General features: G+C 44.4%; 1 protein-coding gene across 1 annotated transcript in view; it reads right to left on the bottom strand.

Annotated features, from left to right (window-relative positions):
- Nucleotides 1-244: 244 nt before the first annotated feature.
- Nucleotides 245-19,388, bottom strand: part of ARHGAP8 (Rho GTPase activating protein 8) — a 61,762-nt gene continuing 42,618 nt past the window's right edge. Inside the window, exons 9-12 of the mRNA XM_009896322.2 lie at nt 12,426-12,503; nt 11,630-11,758; nt 8,258-8,361; nt 245-608 (exon numbers count right to left, since the gene is read on the bottom strand). Of these exons, the coding sequence (XP_009894624.2) occupies nt 411-608; nt 8,258-8,361; nt 11,630-11,758; nt 12,426-12,503 (509 nt within the window). The 3' untranslated portion in view covers nt 245-410. The remainder of the gene's footprint in view (nt 609-8,257; nt 8,362-11,629; nt 11,759-12,425; nt 12,504-19,388) is intronic.

Genomic DNA, 19,388 nt, shown 5'->3' with positions numbered 1-19,388 from the left:
TTCTAACAACTTGTGTTCAGATAAAGCAAAAGAAAGTGTACATTCAGGAGTGGTCCAGAACTCAGCTCTGCCCATGCAGAAGACAATGCCACACAGGAAGGTCTCCAGATACCCAAAGAAAACACAGAGTGGCACACAGTGTCACAAACTCTTCCTTTGGCATGGCAGCTTTTGCCAGACTCTCAAGTCCAATGAGGGGACTCACTTTGGCCTATTGCTCTTTGAACGGTCATATTTTCCCTGACGTGCTAAGAACATATGAGGGCAGCGTGCATCTGCCAACGTATTTGGTATTTGCTGTAGAAACTTTACTCTGTAGTGAAAGTTTTCTTCACAGGAGAGAGCTTGAATGTAAAGATCCCTCTAGCTGAGGCACAGAGACCTGTGCCTCATCTTCCCTTCTGGGAGCGTTAAGGTAAGATCTCACCAGGCATTGTTCGGGAGCTGAATATGGTGGTGTAGAAATCTATCAGCAGCTCAGTGAAGAGATTCAGAGGTACCAGAGCACTCAGTGAGGCTGTTCCTCTTGATGGCCAGATCAAATTAAGACCAAAGACACAGGCAAGGCTGGATGCAGTCATTCTATTATATATGCTTTCCTGTGAAACCTGGGAAAACATAAACATGAATAGGTATATGCAGACCTGTGCCCCAGAGAGTAAGAGACAAGACACCATCCTGCACGGAGGACGAACTGGTGGTGGCAGTAGATCCTGACCACAGGTACATCACTGGTTCCTTAACAACCTCAGGGCTCCCTATGCAGCCTAGAGCTGTGTGGCCACTGGAGTCTGTGTCCCACAAGTACAAGATAAGATGTCAGGAAGTCAAACAAAAAGGCTGAGTTGTTCCCTTATGCTAGGAAAATGAATTCATTTCAATCCTTCCATATGGAAATTATTGTTATCTCTGCTGGGGGGCAGAGAAGGACAGCACAAACAAACTGCTATCCCATCTGCCTCAGTCCTCAGTTCTCTGCATTATGAACCTTGAGAACTTCTGAAGTTGTTTGCAAGGGTTTGGAAAAGTTGGTTCTTTTTCTCTTTCTCCCACTGATGCATGACTTCACTTCCATGTACTTCCACATCTACCCGGTTCCTCTGAAGCAAAGGAGGTGAAAATGGGCTGCAGGTAAAACACACAGCACTGAAATCTGTAATGCAACAGGATGATGTGACCTACTTCTGTCTGTCAAGGTATGCCTAGAACTGCACAGCTCTGTGTAAGCTTGGTATGGAACCTGTGTGTGTTTTGCTCTCCTGCATTACATGGCTGTTACCTAAAGCCCAGTACGGCAATACGACCAGTTCTCTGTTACTGTAAAAAGTGCTCTTGATTTCTCCTGATGTGGGGAATTCAGTCAGCTGTCCTCAGGCTGCTGGTTGCAGCTGCCATGGGAAGACCATGCAGGCACACACTACCATGTACAGGTTACTCTGAAGCTGGCATCACAAACCAGAACAAGGAATTAGTGGGCAAAAACTCCTGTGTGTTTTTCCTGCTATAATTTCAAGTGCAATAGGAAAGCAAACCTTCTGCCTCTCAGTGTCCCTCCATTTCTGTTTTCTTATAAAGCCTTCTGAAAAGGTAGTTCTGTACTACTATGAAAAAACTGAGGGCACTAGAGGAAAATCTAAAAAGCATGATCATGGAAGCACTTCTTAGAACATGCATAAATTCCAGCTGCCCTCTGCCTGGTAACACAGGCTTCACTCCCCTCTGTCCTCTGCACCACAGTCCTGCCTGTTTTGGTGTTTTACCTAGCAGGGAGTCTATTTGCTATAGTGACCTTTACACTCCTTGTGTAGGAGGGAAGCATTTTCCTCTGGGAACATGAAGAAGCACTTTGATGCCTGGAAGCACAGAAGTTTCTTTCCAACCACATTAATTTTTCCAGTCATGTGTACTAATTTTCCCTCCAATCTTTGCCTCACCCTTCTGGGACATCAGTTACCACGATGCTACTTTTGCTACAAATACTGTTTTATCAATTGTTTTTAAGGTCATGAAGCAGGGCTGGAGAGAGGCACTGGTGCCATAACCACCTCTTCAAAGGACTGCCTTCAGAACATGAGAATAAAAAGTGATCAGACTAAGTGGCAATGCCTGCCTCATGACCTTATGCAATATCCAGACCATTCTCTCTAGAGAGTAACCTGCTGACCTTCCCATACTGCTCTCAATGCAGTATTTAACTCTACAGAAAAACTAACAAGCCCATCTTGTTCATTTCATCTTCTTGAGGTCAGATCAGCCCAAAGAAAACTTCATTATACTACAGCAGCATAGCAAATCTAAACTATTACCAAAATAACTGATGAGAGAAAACAATTAGGCCAAAGATCAGTAGCCTGTTAACAAGGAGACACAGACCTAGGTACTGTACTATACAGCCGAATACTATAGTATATTATACTATACTATACAGCACTATATTATACTGCATCATATTATTCCATATTGTATTATAGGATAGGATAGAATACTGAATACAGAATTAACCAGGTTGGAAAAGACCTTCGAGATCATCAAGCCCAACCTATCACCCAACACCATCTGATCAACTAAACCACGGCACCAAGTGCCTCATCCAGGCTCTTTTTAAACACTTCCAGTGATGGTGACTCCACCACCTCCCAGGGCAGCACATTCCAATGGGCAATCTCTCTCGCTGTGAAGAACTTCTTCCTAACACCCAGCCTAAACCTCCCGTGGCACAGCTTGAGACTGTGTCCTCTTGTTCTGGTGCTGGTTGCCTGGCTGGGAGAAGAGACCAACCCCCACCTGGCTACAACCTCCCTTCACGTCGTTGTGGAGGGCAATAAGGTCTCCCCTGAGCCTCCTCTTCTCCAGGCTAAGCAACCCCAGCTCCCTCAGCCTCTCCTTGTAGGGCTTATGTTCCAAACCCCTCCCCAGCTTTGTTGCCCTTTTCTGGACACGCTCCAGCAAGTCAACCTCCTTCCTAAACTGAGGGGCCCAGAACTGGACACAGGACTCCAGGTGTGGCCTAACCAGTGCTGAGCACAGGGCAGAATGACCTCCCTGCTCCTGTTGGCCACACTGTTCCTGATGCAGGTCAGGATGCCATTGGGCTTCTTGGCCACCTGGGCGCACTGCTGGCTCATGTTCCACCTACGACTGACCTGTATCCCCAGGTCCCCTTCTGCTTGGCCGCTCTCCAGCCACTCTCTCCCCAGCCTGCAGTGGGGTGGGGTAGGGTAACACATACTGCATTACATTATATTACATGCATGCCCTACCTACCTGGACAAAGGCAGCTGGGCAAACTGTGTTTGCATGTTAATAAATACAACAAGGCCAGGGAACGTGTTCTGGCCCTTGGGTCAAAGGTTGCATCCACACTGCAGGATGCTGTCTGTGTGAAACCCTTGTGGACCGAGAACAAATTATTTTGGGGTGTTTCTTTTAGCTGGAAGACTCTAAAACAATAAAAGAGCTTGGGGCCATCACACTGTGTTTTCTATAGCACAAAGCCAGAGACGTGTGCTGTTTATCTATCCTTAGGCAAGTATCTTAAGTATATACAGGGCAGGTACTCTGTGATGGCACAGAGGCATGTGGTATAGTACTGGAGCACAACCTGTTGTTGTCTTCCCCAGCTTTTGGGGAGTGCTCCCTAACACACTCCATCCCACAAGTCATTGTACAAGTGCTGTCTTCATGTGCTAGTTGAAACACACCCAGCTTAATTTGACCCCTGCCTTTGAAGACTAAGATTTCCACTCAAGGCAACACTACTGTAACTTTCTTTAGGCCAACTACTGCAAAGGACTTTTCTAACTCCAAGATGAAACCACCTCTTCCCATCTGCCACCACTCTGTGAACACCTCAAGGAGAAAGTCAATGTTGAAAAGATCAACAAAAATACCCATCCCACAACTCCTTCCCTGAGAGAGAAAATCCCTAAGATAAAATGAAACACTGATTATATCATCTGAGGCAGAGCTGCAGAAAACCTTATCTGTGAGTCATCAATGAAGCTGATGCTTGAGAATGCAAGGGAGACAAGGCATGTTTCTTCACTTCAAAATGCACAGCAATCCCTTCCTCAGCAGATCCAAGAAAAAGAGTGCAACTGAAATCAACTCTCTGTACAACAGTTTGTGCTGGCTGACGGAGAGCTGCAAGCCAGGAAGCCTTGTCACACCGGTGCTAATGGCTTTATCCCTCCCCGAGGGAAATCAGGCCTCATGCCCACTCAGCACCTTCACTACTCCAAGGACAGATTTCTTTTCCAATTGACATGAACACATCCACATCACCTAAAACATCATTATCGCAGCTGATGTTCTCTTCCACCACTAGACCACGTACAGGCAGCATGCAGTCAGCTAAACCCTTTACAGCCCACCCCTCTAAGTAACTGTGCCCCAAAGCTACCTTCTATTTAGGAAACGCAAATTACATCTTTAGCAATGGGACTGATGCCCTCAACTCCTTCTTTGATTCCCCCCAAAAGTCAGGAAGCATCACCCCTGTGTAAGTCAAAATGTATTTGCTCTGTCAATTTGACAGGCTAATAGCAGACAATTCTCCAAGGACCCAGACTGTCTTTTTGAAGGAGTTATTCGAGCACCGCAGAAATTTATCACAATAAAGAACTACACAGCTCCAGGTGGTTGATTCCACCCTCCCTTCCACTGGAACATGCACAGAAGTAGATAAATCATTCAGCAATAACAACCTATATTGAGAGGAAACCCTCTAGAAAGATAAAACTTGTACATAGCAAAGCTCATCACCGTGAATAAACACTGAAGATTAGTGCCACATCAAATGCAAAATACACATCTTCAGTACCCCAGAATAAACACCCAGCTTGCCCCAGGAAAATTGTGATGGGTTTGGGTTTCCACATGCTTACAGCCCAGAATCCTTATGGATCCTGCAGGGGTGAAACCAGCTAGCCAGCTACACTATGTAGGGACGTCACTCTCCCCCTGTACTCAGCACTGGTTAGGCCACACCTTGAGTCCTGCGTCCAGTTCTGGGCCCCTCAGTTTAGGAAAGATGTTGACTTACTGGAAGATGTCCAGAGAAGGGCAACAAAGCTGGGGAAGGGTCTGGAGCACAGCCCTGTGAGGAGAGGCTGAGGGAGCTGGGGTTGCTTAGCCTGGAGAAGAGGAGGCTCAGGGCAGACCTTATTGCTGTCTACAACTACGTGAAGGGAGGTTGTAGCCAGGTGGGGGTTGGTCTCTTCTCCCAATCAACCAACACCAGAACAAGAGGACACAGTCTCAAGCTGTGCCAGGGGAGGTTTACACTGGTTGTTAGGAAGAAGTTCTTCATAGAGAGAGTGATTGCCCATTGGAAGAGGCCACCCAGGGAGGTGGTGGAGTCACCATCATTGGAGGTGTTCAGGAGGAGACTTGATAGGGGGCTTGGTGCCATGGGTTAGTTGATCAGATGGTGTTGGATGATGGGTTGGACACGATGATCTTGAAGGTCTCTTCCAACCTGGTCTGTTCTATTCTATATTCTAATGAACTTAAACAGTGACATACAGAGGACTGAAACAGCCAATTAGCACTACATCAAAAAAAATACTAATATAAGAACATGACCATCTCTTTGGTTTCTTACCCACAATGTTGAACAGAAGTGCACAAAACATTTTCAGAAGACATTTAATAGATATTAAAACACTCCCACAAACTTCCTGGAAATACAAGCTTCTACCTCCCCACTCTCAGCTACCTTTCAGATATGCCAACTGCTTGTAACTGCTCCACAAGGCTTAGTCATCTAATCCTTGCCAATGTGTCCCATCATCAACAGCCACCCCACCCCCAGGCTTTGCTGGTGCTAATGACATTTTCAACTAGATAAGCAATTGAGACATAACATTAATTTGGAGCAGGTTTTTCTTCCCAGCCTGTACTTGCTTTAACTTTACTCCTTCAGTTACAGATCTGAAGCATAGCTCATGGGCCCTAAATCCTTGTCTGCTTTTTCTGCTTGGCCCCACACTCATGTCTTTTGAATTTGGCAGGTTTCTGCAAGGGTTCTTCCAGCCAAGTCAGCCTCCCTTACCCTGCATCAGGCATGACCGACTGTAAGGACAGAAATAAACAGCAGGGAGGGAAAGTGTCTGAGTACAGAGAGGGGACTGTTTCAGCTGGTACCAAACCCAAAGACACGGTTATGAAAACACAACCCAGATGGTCTTATTGCTTCTGCAACCTTTGCTGATTGTCACAGAAGACTACAACTGTAATTTTCTATTAATGGTTTCTGACTTCAGAAGTAGGTCACTCCTGCCATCAGTGTCCTTTGCCAAGTAGCCTGCAAGAAGACTTCCCTGGCCCTTTAAGTTTGTAGGTGCATTCACAGATCCACTCCACTGCATGTACAACACAAAGCTTGTGGAACAAAACCACTTGAGTCATTTCTTGTGAGATCAGTTGAGCAAGCACAGGCATTCTTTACATACATAAGGCAGGGACAGACTTGTGAAAAGAATCTTTGTTTTCCCTCTTGCTCCTGGCTGCCCAATTCTGCCAAGGGATCTCAGTTCACTGCAACTCCAAGGGGACCCTGTCAATCCCTCTTGGTAGCCAGGTAACACTGAAAATTGAAGCTGGACAGCTTATCCTTTTCACAGCACACTGGGCTCATTACTGCCACAATCACTGCTAATCTAAGGTTACAGGATTTACACCCCTTTTTGAAATCCAAACCTGTGACTTCTGTAGGAATTGCACTGTCTTACTCTAGCACCCTTGGAGCTGTTTCATTAAGTAAGGGGGTTGAGATTCTATCCACAAGCCTGTATCAAACCTAGAGTGTTCAAAACCTGTATCTAGTGATTACAGTTCATCCCACTTCATGAAATTACCACAAGTACCTCTTGCGCTACTCAAGGCTGAGCTCATGGAAGAATTAAATTGCCTCTTACATGTAAGAAGGTTGATGCTTGCAGGTAAAAAAGAGGATTATTGGTAGAGAACTCTATAGAAGTTTGAACTGTAGCACCTTGTGCAGCACACCAATCTGCAGTGAATAGAAATCTCTAGCTCCTAGATAGTTTTATGTTCCCTTGACCTTTCCAAATGCAAATATGCCCTGAGACATTAAAGATGAAAAGCCACAGATCAGCAAAAATTGCAACCCTGAGAGCTACTATCAACTTGACTCTGTGCTTTACATAACAAGGCATACTCAAAAATAAAGCTATGTTGAGTTGCCCAATTACAGGAAACACCATGCAGCACTTTTGCACACCTCATTAACACTTCAGGTGCTCGGCTCTTAAGAAGCGCGCTGAGATGGTGCACCTATTATGGGAACAAAGTCACTTACCCAATCCATAACACTGAGGAAGAGGTATCAATTGCTAAAATAACAGCAAATGATAGGAGGATTTTCTTAATAGCATTAGAGTTTAGCTAAGTCACAGCAAACGACCGTGGGGGTATTACAAGCACCTTGCGAGTGCAGCCTGAGTGAGGCTGCCTCACTCTCTTTCTTCTAATCTTGCTTTTCTCCAGTGTTTTGGGAGAAAAAGGGATTAAATGTACTTGTTTCTGAAATGTGCTGCTGGCTAGAATATGTCAAACAAGAGCAGTTACTGAGGGCTAATTCCTTCACTGGTGAAAATCAGCATCATTCCATATGGGCAACCGCGTTGGTGGGAATCTTAGGATTTCTGACGATATTCTTTAGGTGCCAGCATCACCATAATCCCCACCTGGGTTTGGAAAATGCTATCTGGAAAAGACAAGGCACTGGGTAAGGCAGACAGAAGGGAAATTTACCCTCTTTCTGTCTTTACCTGCACATAAACTCACAACCAAAACATTCCACTAGGCTAACTGTAGTATTTATAATGGCTGTTCCCAAACCCTCACACTTGTGGGGATTCCAGAATGGATTAAAAAGAGTCGTCAAATCAAGAAGTCTGTACAAAAAGACATCTGATTTCTTTTATCCTGAAGCAAGCCACAGATTCTTGCAAAAGGGGACATTCAGGGTTTATCATTTAACTGCAGCAAACTAAAGAATGAAAGGCAGCAAAATGATACTTTAAAAGATTTAACATACAACATTTTGCTGCTGTTGTTCTCGAGCTCGTTAATATTGTCTCAAATGACACTCATTTACTGCACAACCACCTCACCACGCTAAATTATTCCACTTCATTTTCTGTGGAGACAGGAAATGTTTAATTAATAAGAGCAGATTTAGAAAGAAAGAAGAAAATGTCATGATTTTGGAAATTTTGCCTATACTCACCATATGGAGAAAGCATATCAGATACTTCAGAACAGCATAATTCTGCTCAGGAAGCCCCTGAACGATTTGCTTACATCTGGTAACTCGTAAACTGCTCTCCACACCTGTAATGCCAAAGTCAGTGTTAACTCCACAGCTTCAAAATGTTACCAAGAAATAATGTTTATAGAATAAACCAGAACAGAACAGAACAGAACAGAATAGACCAGGTTGGAAAAGACCTTTGAGATCGAGTCCAACCTGTCATCCAACACCATAGAATAGAATGGAATGGAATGGAATGGAATGGAATGGAATGGAATGGAATGGAATGGAATGGAATGGAATGGAATGGAATGGGATGGGATGGAATGGGATGGGATGGAATGGAATAGAATGGAATAGAATAGAATAGAATAGAATAGAATAGAATAGAATAGAATAGAATAGAATAGAATAGAATAGAATAGACCAGACCAGACCAGCTTGGAAGAGACCTTCAAGATCATTGTGTCCAACCTATCATCCAACACCACCTAATCAACTAAACCATGCAACCAAGCACCCTATCAAGTCTCCTCTAGAACACCTCCAGTGATGGTGACTCCACCACCTCCCAGGGCAGCACATTCCAATGGCCAATCTCTTTTTCTATGAAGAACTTCTTCCTAACCTCCAGCCTAAACCTGTGTCCTCTTGTTCTGGTGCTGGTTGCCTGGGAGAAGAGACCAACCCCCACCTGGCTACAACCTCCCTTCAGGTAGTTGTAGACAGCAAGAAGGTCTCCCCTGAGCCTCCTCTTCTCCAGGCTAAACAACCCCAGCTCCCTCAGTCTCTCCTCACAGGGCTGTGCTCCAAACCCCTCCCCAGCTTCGTTGCCCTTCTCTGGACACCTTCCAGCAAGTCAACATCTTTCCTAAACTGAGGGGCCCAGAACTGGACACAGTACTCGAGGTGCAGCCTAACCAGTGCAGTGTACAGGGGCAGAATGACCTCCCTGCTCCTGCTGGCCACACTGTTCCTGATGCAGGCCAGGATCATTGTGGCTGGAATTATTTCAGATATCCACCTGCAAAACTCATCAGAAAAGTCAGCTCTACTGACCTTCATGACCACAGCAGCAGTTAGGGTTAACCTTGTCAATGTCCCTATCATATTTTGCATTATCATATATGTGGTTACAGTAACTTGAAGAGTATTTTCTTGATTCAGTGAAACAGCCTAAATAATTTCTTTGCTGGGGAAGACTTTCAAAGGTCTTGATTTGAATTTCATTCTCTCTCCACACATTGAATCCAGACATCTATTTTATGTGCTCTGATTTTATTCTTGCTAAGAGACATTTCAGCCCAAAATATTCTTGTTGGCACTCTACTAACTTTAATAACACTTTTGTGGTTCTGTAGGAAACTCTTCTTTCTTAGCCACAATTTGTAAGATGGCCACTTGGATGGCTAAGAATTTTCTAGAGATGAACTCATTTATACAGATGGTCCAAAAGTACAGCAAGCTCCTTGTACTTCTGTGCTTTACAAACATTCAGCAACTGAGATTTGTCCCCACTCTGAATTATCCAGTGACCTGCCTCACTGCAACAGTCATGACAGTGATGATAATCTACAGTTCAAAACAGCATCAGTGTGTGGCTACCAGAGGTGTGCTAACAGACTCTGGTGGAAGCCATACTCCATTGTTATATCTTTATAGATAGAGAGAGAGAGATAAATAATCTCCTCAACAATCAAGTTTTGAGAAAATCTATGCCTGTGACTTGTTACTGGAAGCTCTACAACAGTTTCCTGCTGGATTGACTACAGCCTGGGTGGCAAAACATCAGTCTCCATAAGTACTGAGACCTCAGATACTCTGGGATCTCAGATATTCACCCTCCTTCTATCAGGAACTTGTCTTGCCAGTACCATAAGCTCCTAGTTCCTGACAAAGGCCACATAATTAAAGTTGCATAATTCATAATTTCATGTAGTGCAAGAAATTGATAATCAATGTCTTCTAATGGCTTTAGAGCCTTTCTTCCCCAGTATTTTAGCCCATGGGAACATTTCCAACAAAAACAATCTCCTCCCCATAAAAATAAATGGGGGGGGGGAAGGAAAGCAGTGTACAAATGACCAGCTAAATTTAGGTCCCACAAATCTGCCAATGGTGCTGCTAAAACTAAAGCTGCTTGATGTAAGTGGTATCCCAGACTGACTCAGTGCTGTGCCATGACATAGAAATGGAGCCCAGAGAATGAGAAGTGTGATTTAGTTCTTAATAATACAATAGGATATATAGAAGAATCAGTAAACTTTGTAAAATGCAGAGTGTTTCAGTAATTCTGACAGCTTTGCTCAGGTACAGATTGGGAGGCTGTCCACTCAGAGTACAATGAAGCACTAACAATATAGAACAGAACAGAACGGAACGGAACAGAACAGAACAGAACAGAACAGAACAGAATAGAATTAACCAGGTTGGAAAAGACCTTTGAGATCATCACCTACCACCCAACACTATCTAATCAACTAAGCCATGGCACCAAGCACCCCATCCAGTCTTTTCCTAAACACCTCCAGTGATGGTGACTCCACCACCTCCCAGGGCAGCACATTCCAATGGGCAATCTCTTTTTCTATAAAGAACTTCTTCCTAACATCCAGCCTAAACCTCCCCTGGTGCAGCTTGAGACTGTGTCCTCTTGTTCTGGTGCTGGTTGCCTGGGAAAAGAGACCAACCCCCACCTGGCAACAACCTCCCTTCAGGTAGTTGTAGAGAGCAAGAAGGTCTCCCCTGAGCCTCCTCTTCTCCAGGCTAAGCAACCCCAGGCTCCTGTGCTGGCCACACTGTTCCTGATACAGGCCAGGAGGCCATTGGCCCTCTTGGCCACCTGGGCACACTGCAGGCTCATGTTCAAGCTACTATCAGCCAGTACCCCCAGGTCCCTCTCTGCCTGGCTGCTCTCCAGCCACTCTGACCCCAGCCTGTAGCACTGCATGGGGCTGTTGTGGCCAAAGTGCAGAACCTGGCACTTGGATGTGTTCAATCTCATGCCCGTGGACTCTGCCCATCTGTCCAGCCTGTCTAGGTCTCTCTGCAGAGCTCTCCTATCCTCTAACACCCATCCCCAGCTTGGTGTCATCTGCAAACTTACTGATGATGGACTCAATACCTTCATTCAGATCATTGATAAAGATATTAAAGAGCATGGAGCCCAGCACTGATCCCTGGGGGGACACCACCAGTGCCTGGCTGCCAGCTGGATGTGGCACCATTCACCACCACTCTCTGGGCTCGGCCTGTAACTGCTTCACAGTTAGGAAAGAGTAGTGGTTATGAATCAGGCACGTGCAGTTAACTTGCTGCATACACTTTCTAAGACATCTGTGTACTCACTGGTGATTCCAAGGATCTGATCATAACATTCAAATGTTAGCAGTGGCTGTGGGAGCTCCCTGAGGAAAGTCTTTAGGATAACGGCAGGAACGTGGATATCCTGATAATCATCAAAATTCACAGACTTGCCTGTAAGCAGAAAAAGAAGGGGAAAAAAATGTATTTAATCCTGTGTTTTACTTATTATTGAAACTCCTGCTTAAAAACTGTTTCACACTACTTTGGGACAGAAAACGTCTGGGGTTTCTGCCGCTGCTGCCCACTCCTGGCATCCTTCTAGATTTTATTTTGCACGGAATTTCATCAGTCTTGGGACAAGAGAGTCTCCCCAGGAAGGTATTTCATCAAATGATTTCCCAGGGAAGTCGGTGACTTTCTCCATGGCTTCAGTGCATTTCATAGATTGGTAGGTAAAATTCTATTTCTTTGCCATAACCGTGGAAAAAGCACCAGAGGAAGAATGACACAGAGGCCTTGCACTTCATAACGGTAATAAAGCACATAGAGGCAATACAAATGTTTATGAAAACACAGACCATTTTTGGCTCAAACCTTATCATTCATTACCAGCTACAAACATTATAAGCTCTGGTCTGACACCAGCTGAATACTTGCTATTCTGTAAGCATTAAGTGCCTGTTGCTACCTTTGAGGTTTCTGTACTCTTGTTATTTTATGTTACAAATGGCTCTGTGATTAAATAGTTATAAGAAAGCTTGTGTTTCTGCTTCACAAACAAAAGCCAGATCAACAAAGCCCTCACACTGTTCCTGGCAATGGCATGACAACAGCTTACCCTGATTGTAGAGTTTCTGAACATCTTTGATAGTCTGGATGCTGGCTGATCTTCTGAAGAGGCCCTCTACTTGCAGTCCTGAAAAAACAATTAGCACAGGTCTCATCCCTAAGAGCTGTTACTCTCCTGTTTTTTCCCTACAGGTCCAAGTGAAAACAGAACAGAGGCAGAAGGTTCTGGACCAAATCCACTCGATACACTCATTTTTGGAAATTAAATCCTTGAGAAAGGGAAGTGCAATCACACAATGTCACAACGGCGCCCACAGCGCTCTCTTTAATGTGTCTCACAGAACTACTGCTACCTCTCCTTGAGTGTTTTAGAGAGGCTTGCAAACCGTAATTTTTCTTTGAAAGTAGCATGCAATTGCACCTAATGACATAGAAGCAGGGGATTTACTTTCAGCAGGCTGCTTATGTACCCACTCACACTGAGTACACCCACAAACTGTGCCTGTAAGTCTGCTAGACTCCTTTTAAACGCCTTGAACCTTTACCAGACTTTAAGAGGGCATTTGCAAAGACTCACTGAACTCCCTCTTCTGCTAATGGGTGAGACAGGATTCATCAGAATAGAACTAACAAGCTTGGAAAAGACCTTCAAGATCATTAAGTCCAACCTACCACCCAGCACCACCTAAGCAAATAAACCACAGCACCAAGTGCCTCATCCAGTCTCAAACACCTCCAGTGATGGTGACTCAGGCAGGGGAACATCTCATAGGATCTGCTATAGTGATGCTGGTCTCTTCAGCTTAAAGGTGGTTTGAAGGCAGACCATTGCTCCTTCCACATCTTTCTGAATCTCAGTAGGACTTAACACTCTGCCTCCCAATAGTATTTGGAACACCTGATTCTAGTCTTGAGGCACTTCTGAAATGTTTATAACTCTCCTGAAGGGTATCTATCTAATTTGCTTTTATGTTGTGTAGTAACCAAAACCCAGCTTCAGCTGCAGAGGAAAAATGTCAATGAAATGCATCCAATCAATAGAATAGAATAGAAAAGGACAGAAAAGGATAGAATAGAATAGAATAGAATAGAATAGAATAGAATAGAATAGAATAGAATAGACCAGGTTGGAAGAGACCTTCAAGATCATCGTGTCCAACCTATCATCCAACACCACCTAATCAACTAAACCATGCAACCAAGCACCCTATCAAGTCTCCTCCTGAACACCTCCAGTGATGGTGACTCCACCACCTCCCTGGGCAGCCCATTCCAATGGGCAATCACTCTCTCTGTGTAGAACTTCCTCCTAACCTCCAGCCTAAACCTCCCCTGGCACAGCCTGAGACTGTGTCCTCTTGCTCTGGTGCTGGTTGCCTGGGAGAAGAGACCAACCCCCACCTGTCTACAACCTCCCTTCAGGTAGTTGTAGAGAGCAAGAAGGTCACCCCTGAGTCTCCTCTTCTCCAGGCAAAGCAACCCCAGCTCCCTCAGTCTCTCCTCATAAGGTTTGTGTTCCAAACCCCTCCCCAGCTTCGTTGCCCTTCTCTGGACACCTTCCAGCAAGTCAACATCCTTCGTAAACTGAGGGGCCCAGAACTGGACACAGGACTCGAGGTGTGGCCTAACCAGTGCAGTGTACAGGGGCACAATGACCTCCCTGCTCCTGTGGGCCACACTGGTCCTGATCCAGGCCAGGATGCCATTGGCTCTCCTGGCTGCCTGGGCACACTGCAGGCTTATGTTCAGCCTACCATCAACCATCAAGGAGCTAATCTGGACCACAACTTTCAAGACATTATTTATCTGAATTACTATTTAAATCAGGATGGGGACTAGAAGTGTTCCTTTTCCTGGGACTTGTGGTACTTCTTGCTTTTCAGTTTGGTAGAAATCCTCATTTGCTTCTCTCTTTCCTCCCAAGCAGCAGGCAATGCAACTGGCCCACGTGTAGTCTGAAGTGGAGATTCCTACTGGAAGCAGAGTAACCCTAAAATATTAGCCTACACTAGTCTGCCCACACAGAAAATTGCTAACATTTTGAGCACAGTGGCAGGCCACCTGCTGCCTTGGAGGGACTGCTGTATGCTTATGTAAGTGTGGCAAATTGCCTTGACTTTCTTCTTTTTTCCTCATGCTTATCTTCCCAGCAAGGGCAGTAGGCAGGCTGAAAGCAGCGTTTCTGTGTTTCGACTGAAGTATGGCTGCATCTATTTGCATGCTCAAGAATCTCTCTGGCGTTCCAGAATACTTTTGAGTCATTTATTAATGAAAGATGAGTCACTCTTGCTCCATTCACCCAGGCTGCATGCGTATTCTGTGCGGGAAAGATCAGCAAATTAATACAACACCCCTTAATGAATTCATTCCTTACAGAACTGCATTTAGTATTCATCATATGGCTTCAGAACAGGACACTTAAAGAATTGATAATGTACTATTGAAGCAGACATGATTCACAGGCTTTTGTGAAGCAGCCCAAGCTCTCCTTGAAAGTGCTTCACTGACTAGATGTAGGAGGCTTAGCTGGAGTTTAGATGGATACAGTTCCTAGTAACTTTCTAAGAATTTATGTACTTGTTTGTTGACTTACAGGTGTTGAGTATTAAAACTTTTGCCCATGCTCTCAGTCCTGTGTCCAGAATTGGGCCCCTCAGTTTAGGAAGGATGTTGACTTGCTGGAGCGTGTCCAGAGAAGGGCAACAAAGTTGGTGAGGGGTTTGGAACACAGCCCTGTGAGGAGAGGCTGAGGGAGCTGGGGTTGCTTAGCCTGGAGAAGAGGAGGCTTACAACTACCTTAAGGGAGGTTGTAGCCAGGCAGAGGTTGGTCTCCTCCCAGGCAACCAGCACCAGAACAAGAGGACACAGTCTCAGGCTGTGCCAGGGGAGGTTTAGGCTGGAGGTTAGGAAGAAATTCTTCATAGAGAGAGTGATTGCCCATTGGAAAGGGCTGCCTGGGGAGGTGGTGGAGTCACCATCACTGGAGGTGTTCAGGAGGAGACTTGATAGGGTGCTTGGTGCCATGGTTTAGTTGATTAGATGGTGTTGGGTGGTAGATTGGACATGATGATCTTGAAGGTCTTTTCCAACTTGGTTAATACCATTCCATTCCATTCCATTCCATTCCATTCCATTCATATCTCAAACTACAATAGATGAGGGACATGCATCTTTACCAAAGGAAACAAATGGACAGCAATTATGATCTACTTGATTGCTTGCTTTATACCTGACCAGGTCATGTTTCAGCTGAGTAAAGTTCTAGCAAATAACACCAGCACAGTAAAACTGTTCTATTAGATTTATAGCACAGCCCATCTAAGCACATGTTTTTGGAAGTGGCAGCTGTGACTATCATGCTCATCAAGGCACTGCCCTCTGCAAAAAAAGAAATACAATAGTTTCCTGAGAGTCTGTGGCATTTTTATGCTGGCTGTGAGTGGACGAGAGGCTTTCTGCAGAAACAAGTCTTTCAGAGAATGGACATCATAAATGCTTGCAATACAATTTGCAGGCATTGGTTTAATGGTTACTGCTGCTTTAATCTGATGTGAATTTCACTGTACAATGTAATAAATATCAATTTTTAACATGTTTATGCCTTTATTGGCTAAGCTATCAAGAGTCTAATTAAAGACATTAATCTGTAGTGCAGACAGCAGCTGTACTTGTTGGGCCCTGCATCCCATCAATGCTACTGCAATGCCACATAACACTGAGCTCTTGGATGTTTTTTTGCAGGGGATGGGGAAGCAATCTTTACCCTCATCTGCAGAAATCTGGGATATGGAAGTTACCCGTGCTTATGCCTGAATTCATTTACCAGGTCAACTGAAACTGAATCAATAGGCAGCAATTTGTTTGATCTCAGGTGGCAACAAGCCAACTACCAAAGGTATCTCCAGTCCTTCCTACATTTGTGGGAAACCTGTTCAAATGACTTGACACTAATTAAATGTAGGTTAGTGCATTAGCTCTGCATTCTCCTAAAGTAAAACAACCGCAGCAGCAAAAGAGCTACATATTTTCCTGCATAAAGGATGCTTGGAGCAGAAAATAACAGACTACAGCAATTTTAAAATAAAGCATGGGTCACAACTCTGGCCCAGCGGTAAACAGAAACCTGAGTCACCAGCAGCTATGCTACTGAAAGGGAGAAATGATGAGTCTGGGCACACAGGCAGCCCTCTTGCAACACATTTTTCTGACTTCTGTGATGCACACAAATTGAGAAGAATGTCAATTAATTGCTCTTTGTGCTTTGTGTTTAAGCAGCGCAGGGGACAATGGTGTTTCCCACATCACACAACCTGAGCAGCATCACCATACGCCCCCAGCCAGAATAAGGGATGCGAAAGGAAAGGGACCTGACGTACATTGTTTGGGATCTCACTGTGATGGATAAACAGGCAGCCTTGTACATGGTTAAGAAGCACTATAAATTCTTCTCTTGCTTTTGAGACACTAGAACAAAAATTCCCAGGTCTTGGAACTACCATAATAGGTCAATACTACCATATAGATACCACCAGAACAAGGGGACACAGTCTCAAGCTGTGCCGGGGAAGTTTAGGCTGGAGGTGAGGAGAAAGTTCTTCACTGAGCGAGTCGTTCGTCATTGGAATGTGCTGCCCAGGGAGGTGGTGGAGTCACCATCCCTGGAGGTGTTCAAGAGGGGATTGGATGTGGCACTTGGTGCCATGTTCTAGCCATGAGGTCTGTGGTGACAGGTTGGACTTGATGATCCTCGAGGTCTCTTCCAACCTTGGTGATTCTGTGATACTGTGATAATTAAGCCAAGACATGGTGCCCACACTAAAGTTAGATTAATCACTTTGTCTTTTCTCCTTTTTTTTCAGATAAAATACATGCCAGCAGCTATGGGGATGAGGAAACAAGACTGGCTGAAGACAGTTCTGGTCACTGAAGCTCAAAGCATCCAGTTTTGTTCTTAAGTAACCTACATAACTTCTTGCAGTAGCATTCTTCAATCAAATCATGTTAATAGCATGGCTCATGGCAGCTGTCTCTTTAAAGAGCAATGTTTTTGTTTTGGTGCATAAACTGAACTATTTTGTCATTAGCAGCACAGGCAACACACTCCATACAGAACACCAACCCTGGCAGCAGCAGTACTTGAGAGAACACTGCTGGGAAACGACCGACACCAGCAGCTAGCCTGGGCTTCCCGGTTCTGATGAACACACAGCTGCATGTCACTCAGGTATTTTATCGATGCTAGTCTCTGTTGAGATAACTCAGTGCAAACTGCCCCTTTCCAGAAAAAGATGCATAGGTATAGAGATACAGAGATCAATAAACTTTCATTACCCTGCACTAAACAGAAAGAACAAAAGTTTATTTTAAAACTTAAGTGCTATGTAGGAAAATGTTGGTGATGTGACTGGTGAAGGAGCCATCTGTACTCAATGAAAAGCCAGTCTGCAGTTGAGAACTTCACTGAGTAATTATTTAAATGTCAGTAACCATAAAGGAAAACAGCAGGCACTTCATTCCACACTGAAATAAGATGGCTTTTACCACAGCAGACAAAATTTCACAGCGCAATGACACAACTATGTCACATTCCGAATTCATAAGCTGCTGCTAATATTTAACCCTGTTCCGCTCCCCCCGATCAGCTGTCCCACAGGAAAGACACAGAGAAATCAAAACTGATAAAGATAAATTAAAGCCACACATGCTGTCACATTGCTGCAAACTTGTCAGAGAAACAGAGATGAGAAAATTATACTCTCTTTCTTTCCATCATCCTTGATTTGAGGGTTGCTGGCATCAAAATCCTTTGTTAATTTGTCTGCTTTCAGAGGAGAAACAGCAAAGAGTGAGCATCTGAATTCCTTCTGTCCCAAATTGAGTTGGGAAATGTTTCTTTTGACTGGAGTCCTGCCAATTCTCAGGAAGTGTCCATCCTGATTAGGAAGCAGTTTTTGTTCTCTTTAATACAGCTGATTTGGACATCCCCTTGCAGATGAACCCATTCTAATAACATTCCCTGTTTAACATTTGAATTAATTCATTTCTAATCTGAGTATTGCCAGGTTTATAGCATATTTTAGTTGTCCATCTTCAATGTCCAAATCTCCAATGTCTTAAACATCCCAAGTGGTGCAGCTGTGAATTTTTACACTCAAGACAAATCAAGGTAGAGTACAGTGCAACTTTGGGGAGAAGACTGCACAGCCTTCCTTTCCCTTCGACTCTGTGCAGTGAATACAGAATAAGTCAGCATGATGCCCGCAGTCTGCACAAACGCTGTGCACTGCAAGAAGCAGATGAAGTGCAGAGGGGAAGAGAAGGGACAGTTACAGCCCTACTGAAGAGCTGAACAGCAGCAGCAAGAACATACACCTGTGCCACCTCCCCACAACCCACAGTGTATTTGTGTCCTTGTAGTTATGAATGGCACAGTCTCTAGCCTCTGATTTATGAATGAATATTCTCAGTTCACATTTAGCTCCTCTGAACGTAATTTATTTACAGTGCCCAAGCACCAAAACCACAAACTGTGCTCCTTGCAAGGTTTGTTTTGATTTGATGGCACACAAACCAGTCTTGGGATTTATTTCATCCCCATGAACCCCAGGTAAATACTCTCATACAAAACCAAAGGAGCCAAGTACTCAGCAATGTGTCCATGGCTGCTGTCAAGCCTGCCCCATGTTGCATTTTTAAAAGCTACTTGATTGATCACAAGAACCAGAGGCCAGGAGGCAAATTCACTAAGCTGCAGCAATCCAAATGTATTCAGAATGCATAACCATCCATCTCCACCCATTCTGACTATCAGCAGCAGGATGCATTCATTCACATTAAAAAATGGAACCAAAACTTTCTCCATCAGCAAGATTTGTTGTGCCTCATGGAAGGAATGAGGATGAAAGATTAATCACCGTTTACCACTGCTTCTGCTACTGAACAGATAAAGGACAGCTGTAGTTTTTACTAGAATCATACCACAGCAAATTTATTATTTTATCATAAACTTTGT

Source organism: Dryobates pubescens, chromosome 27, assembly GCF_014839835.1.
Source record: "Dryobates pubescens isolate bDryPub1 chromosome 27, bDryPub1.pri, whole genome shotgun sequence".
NCBI lineage: Eukaryota > Metazoa > Chordata > Aves > Piciformes > Picidae > Dryobates > Dryobates pubescens.
Note: the sequence above shows the minus strand (reverse complement) of the source record. Positions and strands in the feature narration are given on the sequence as shown.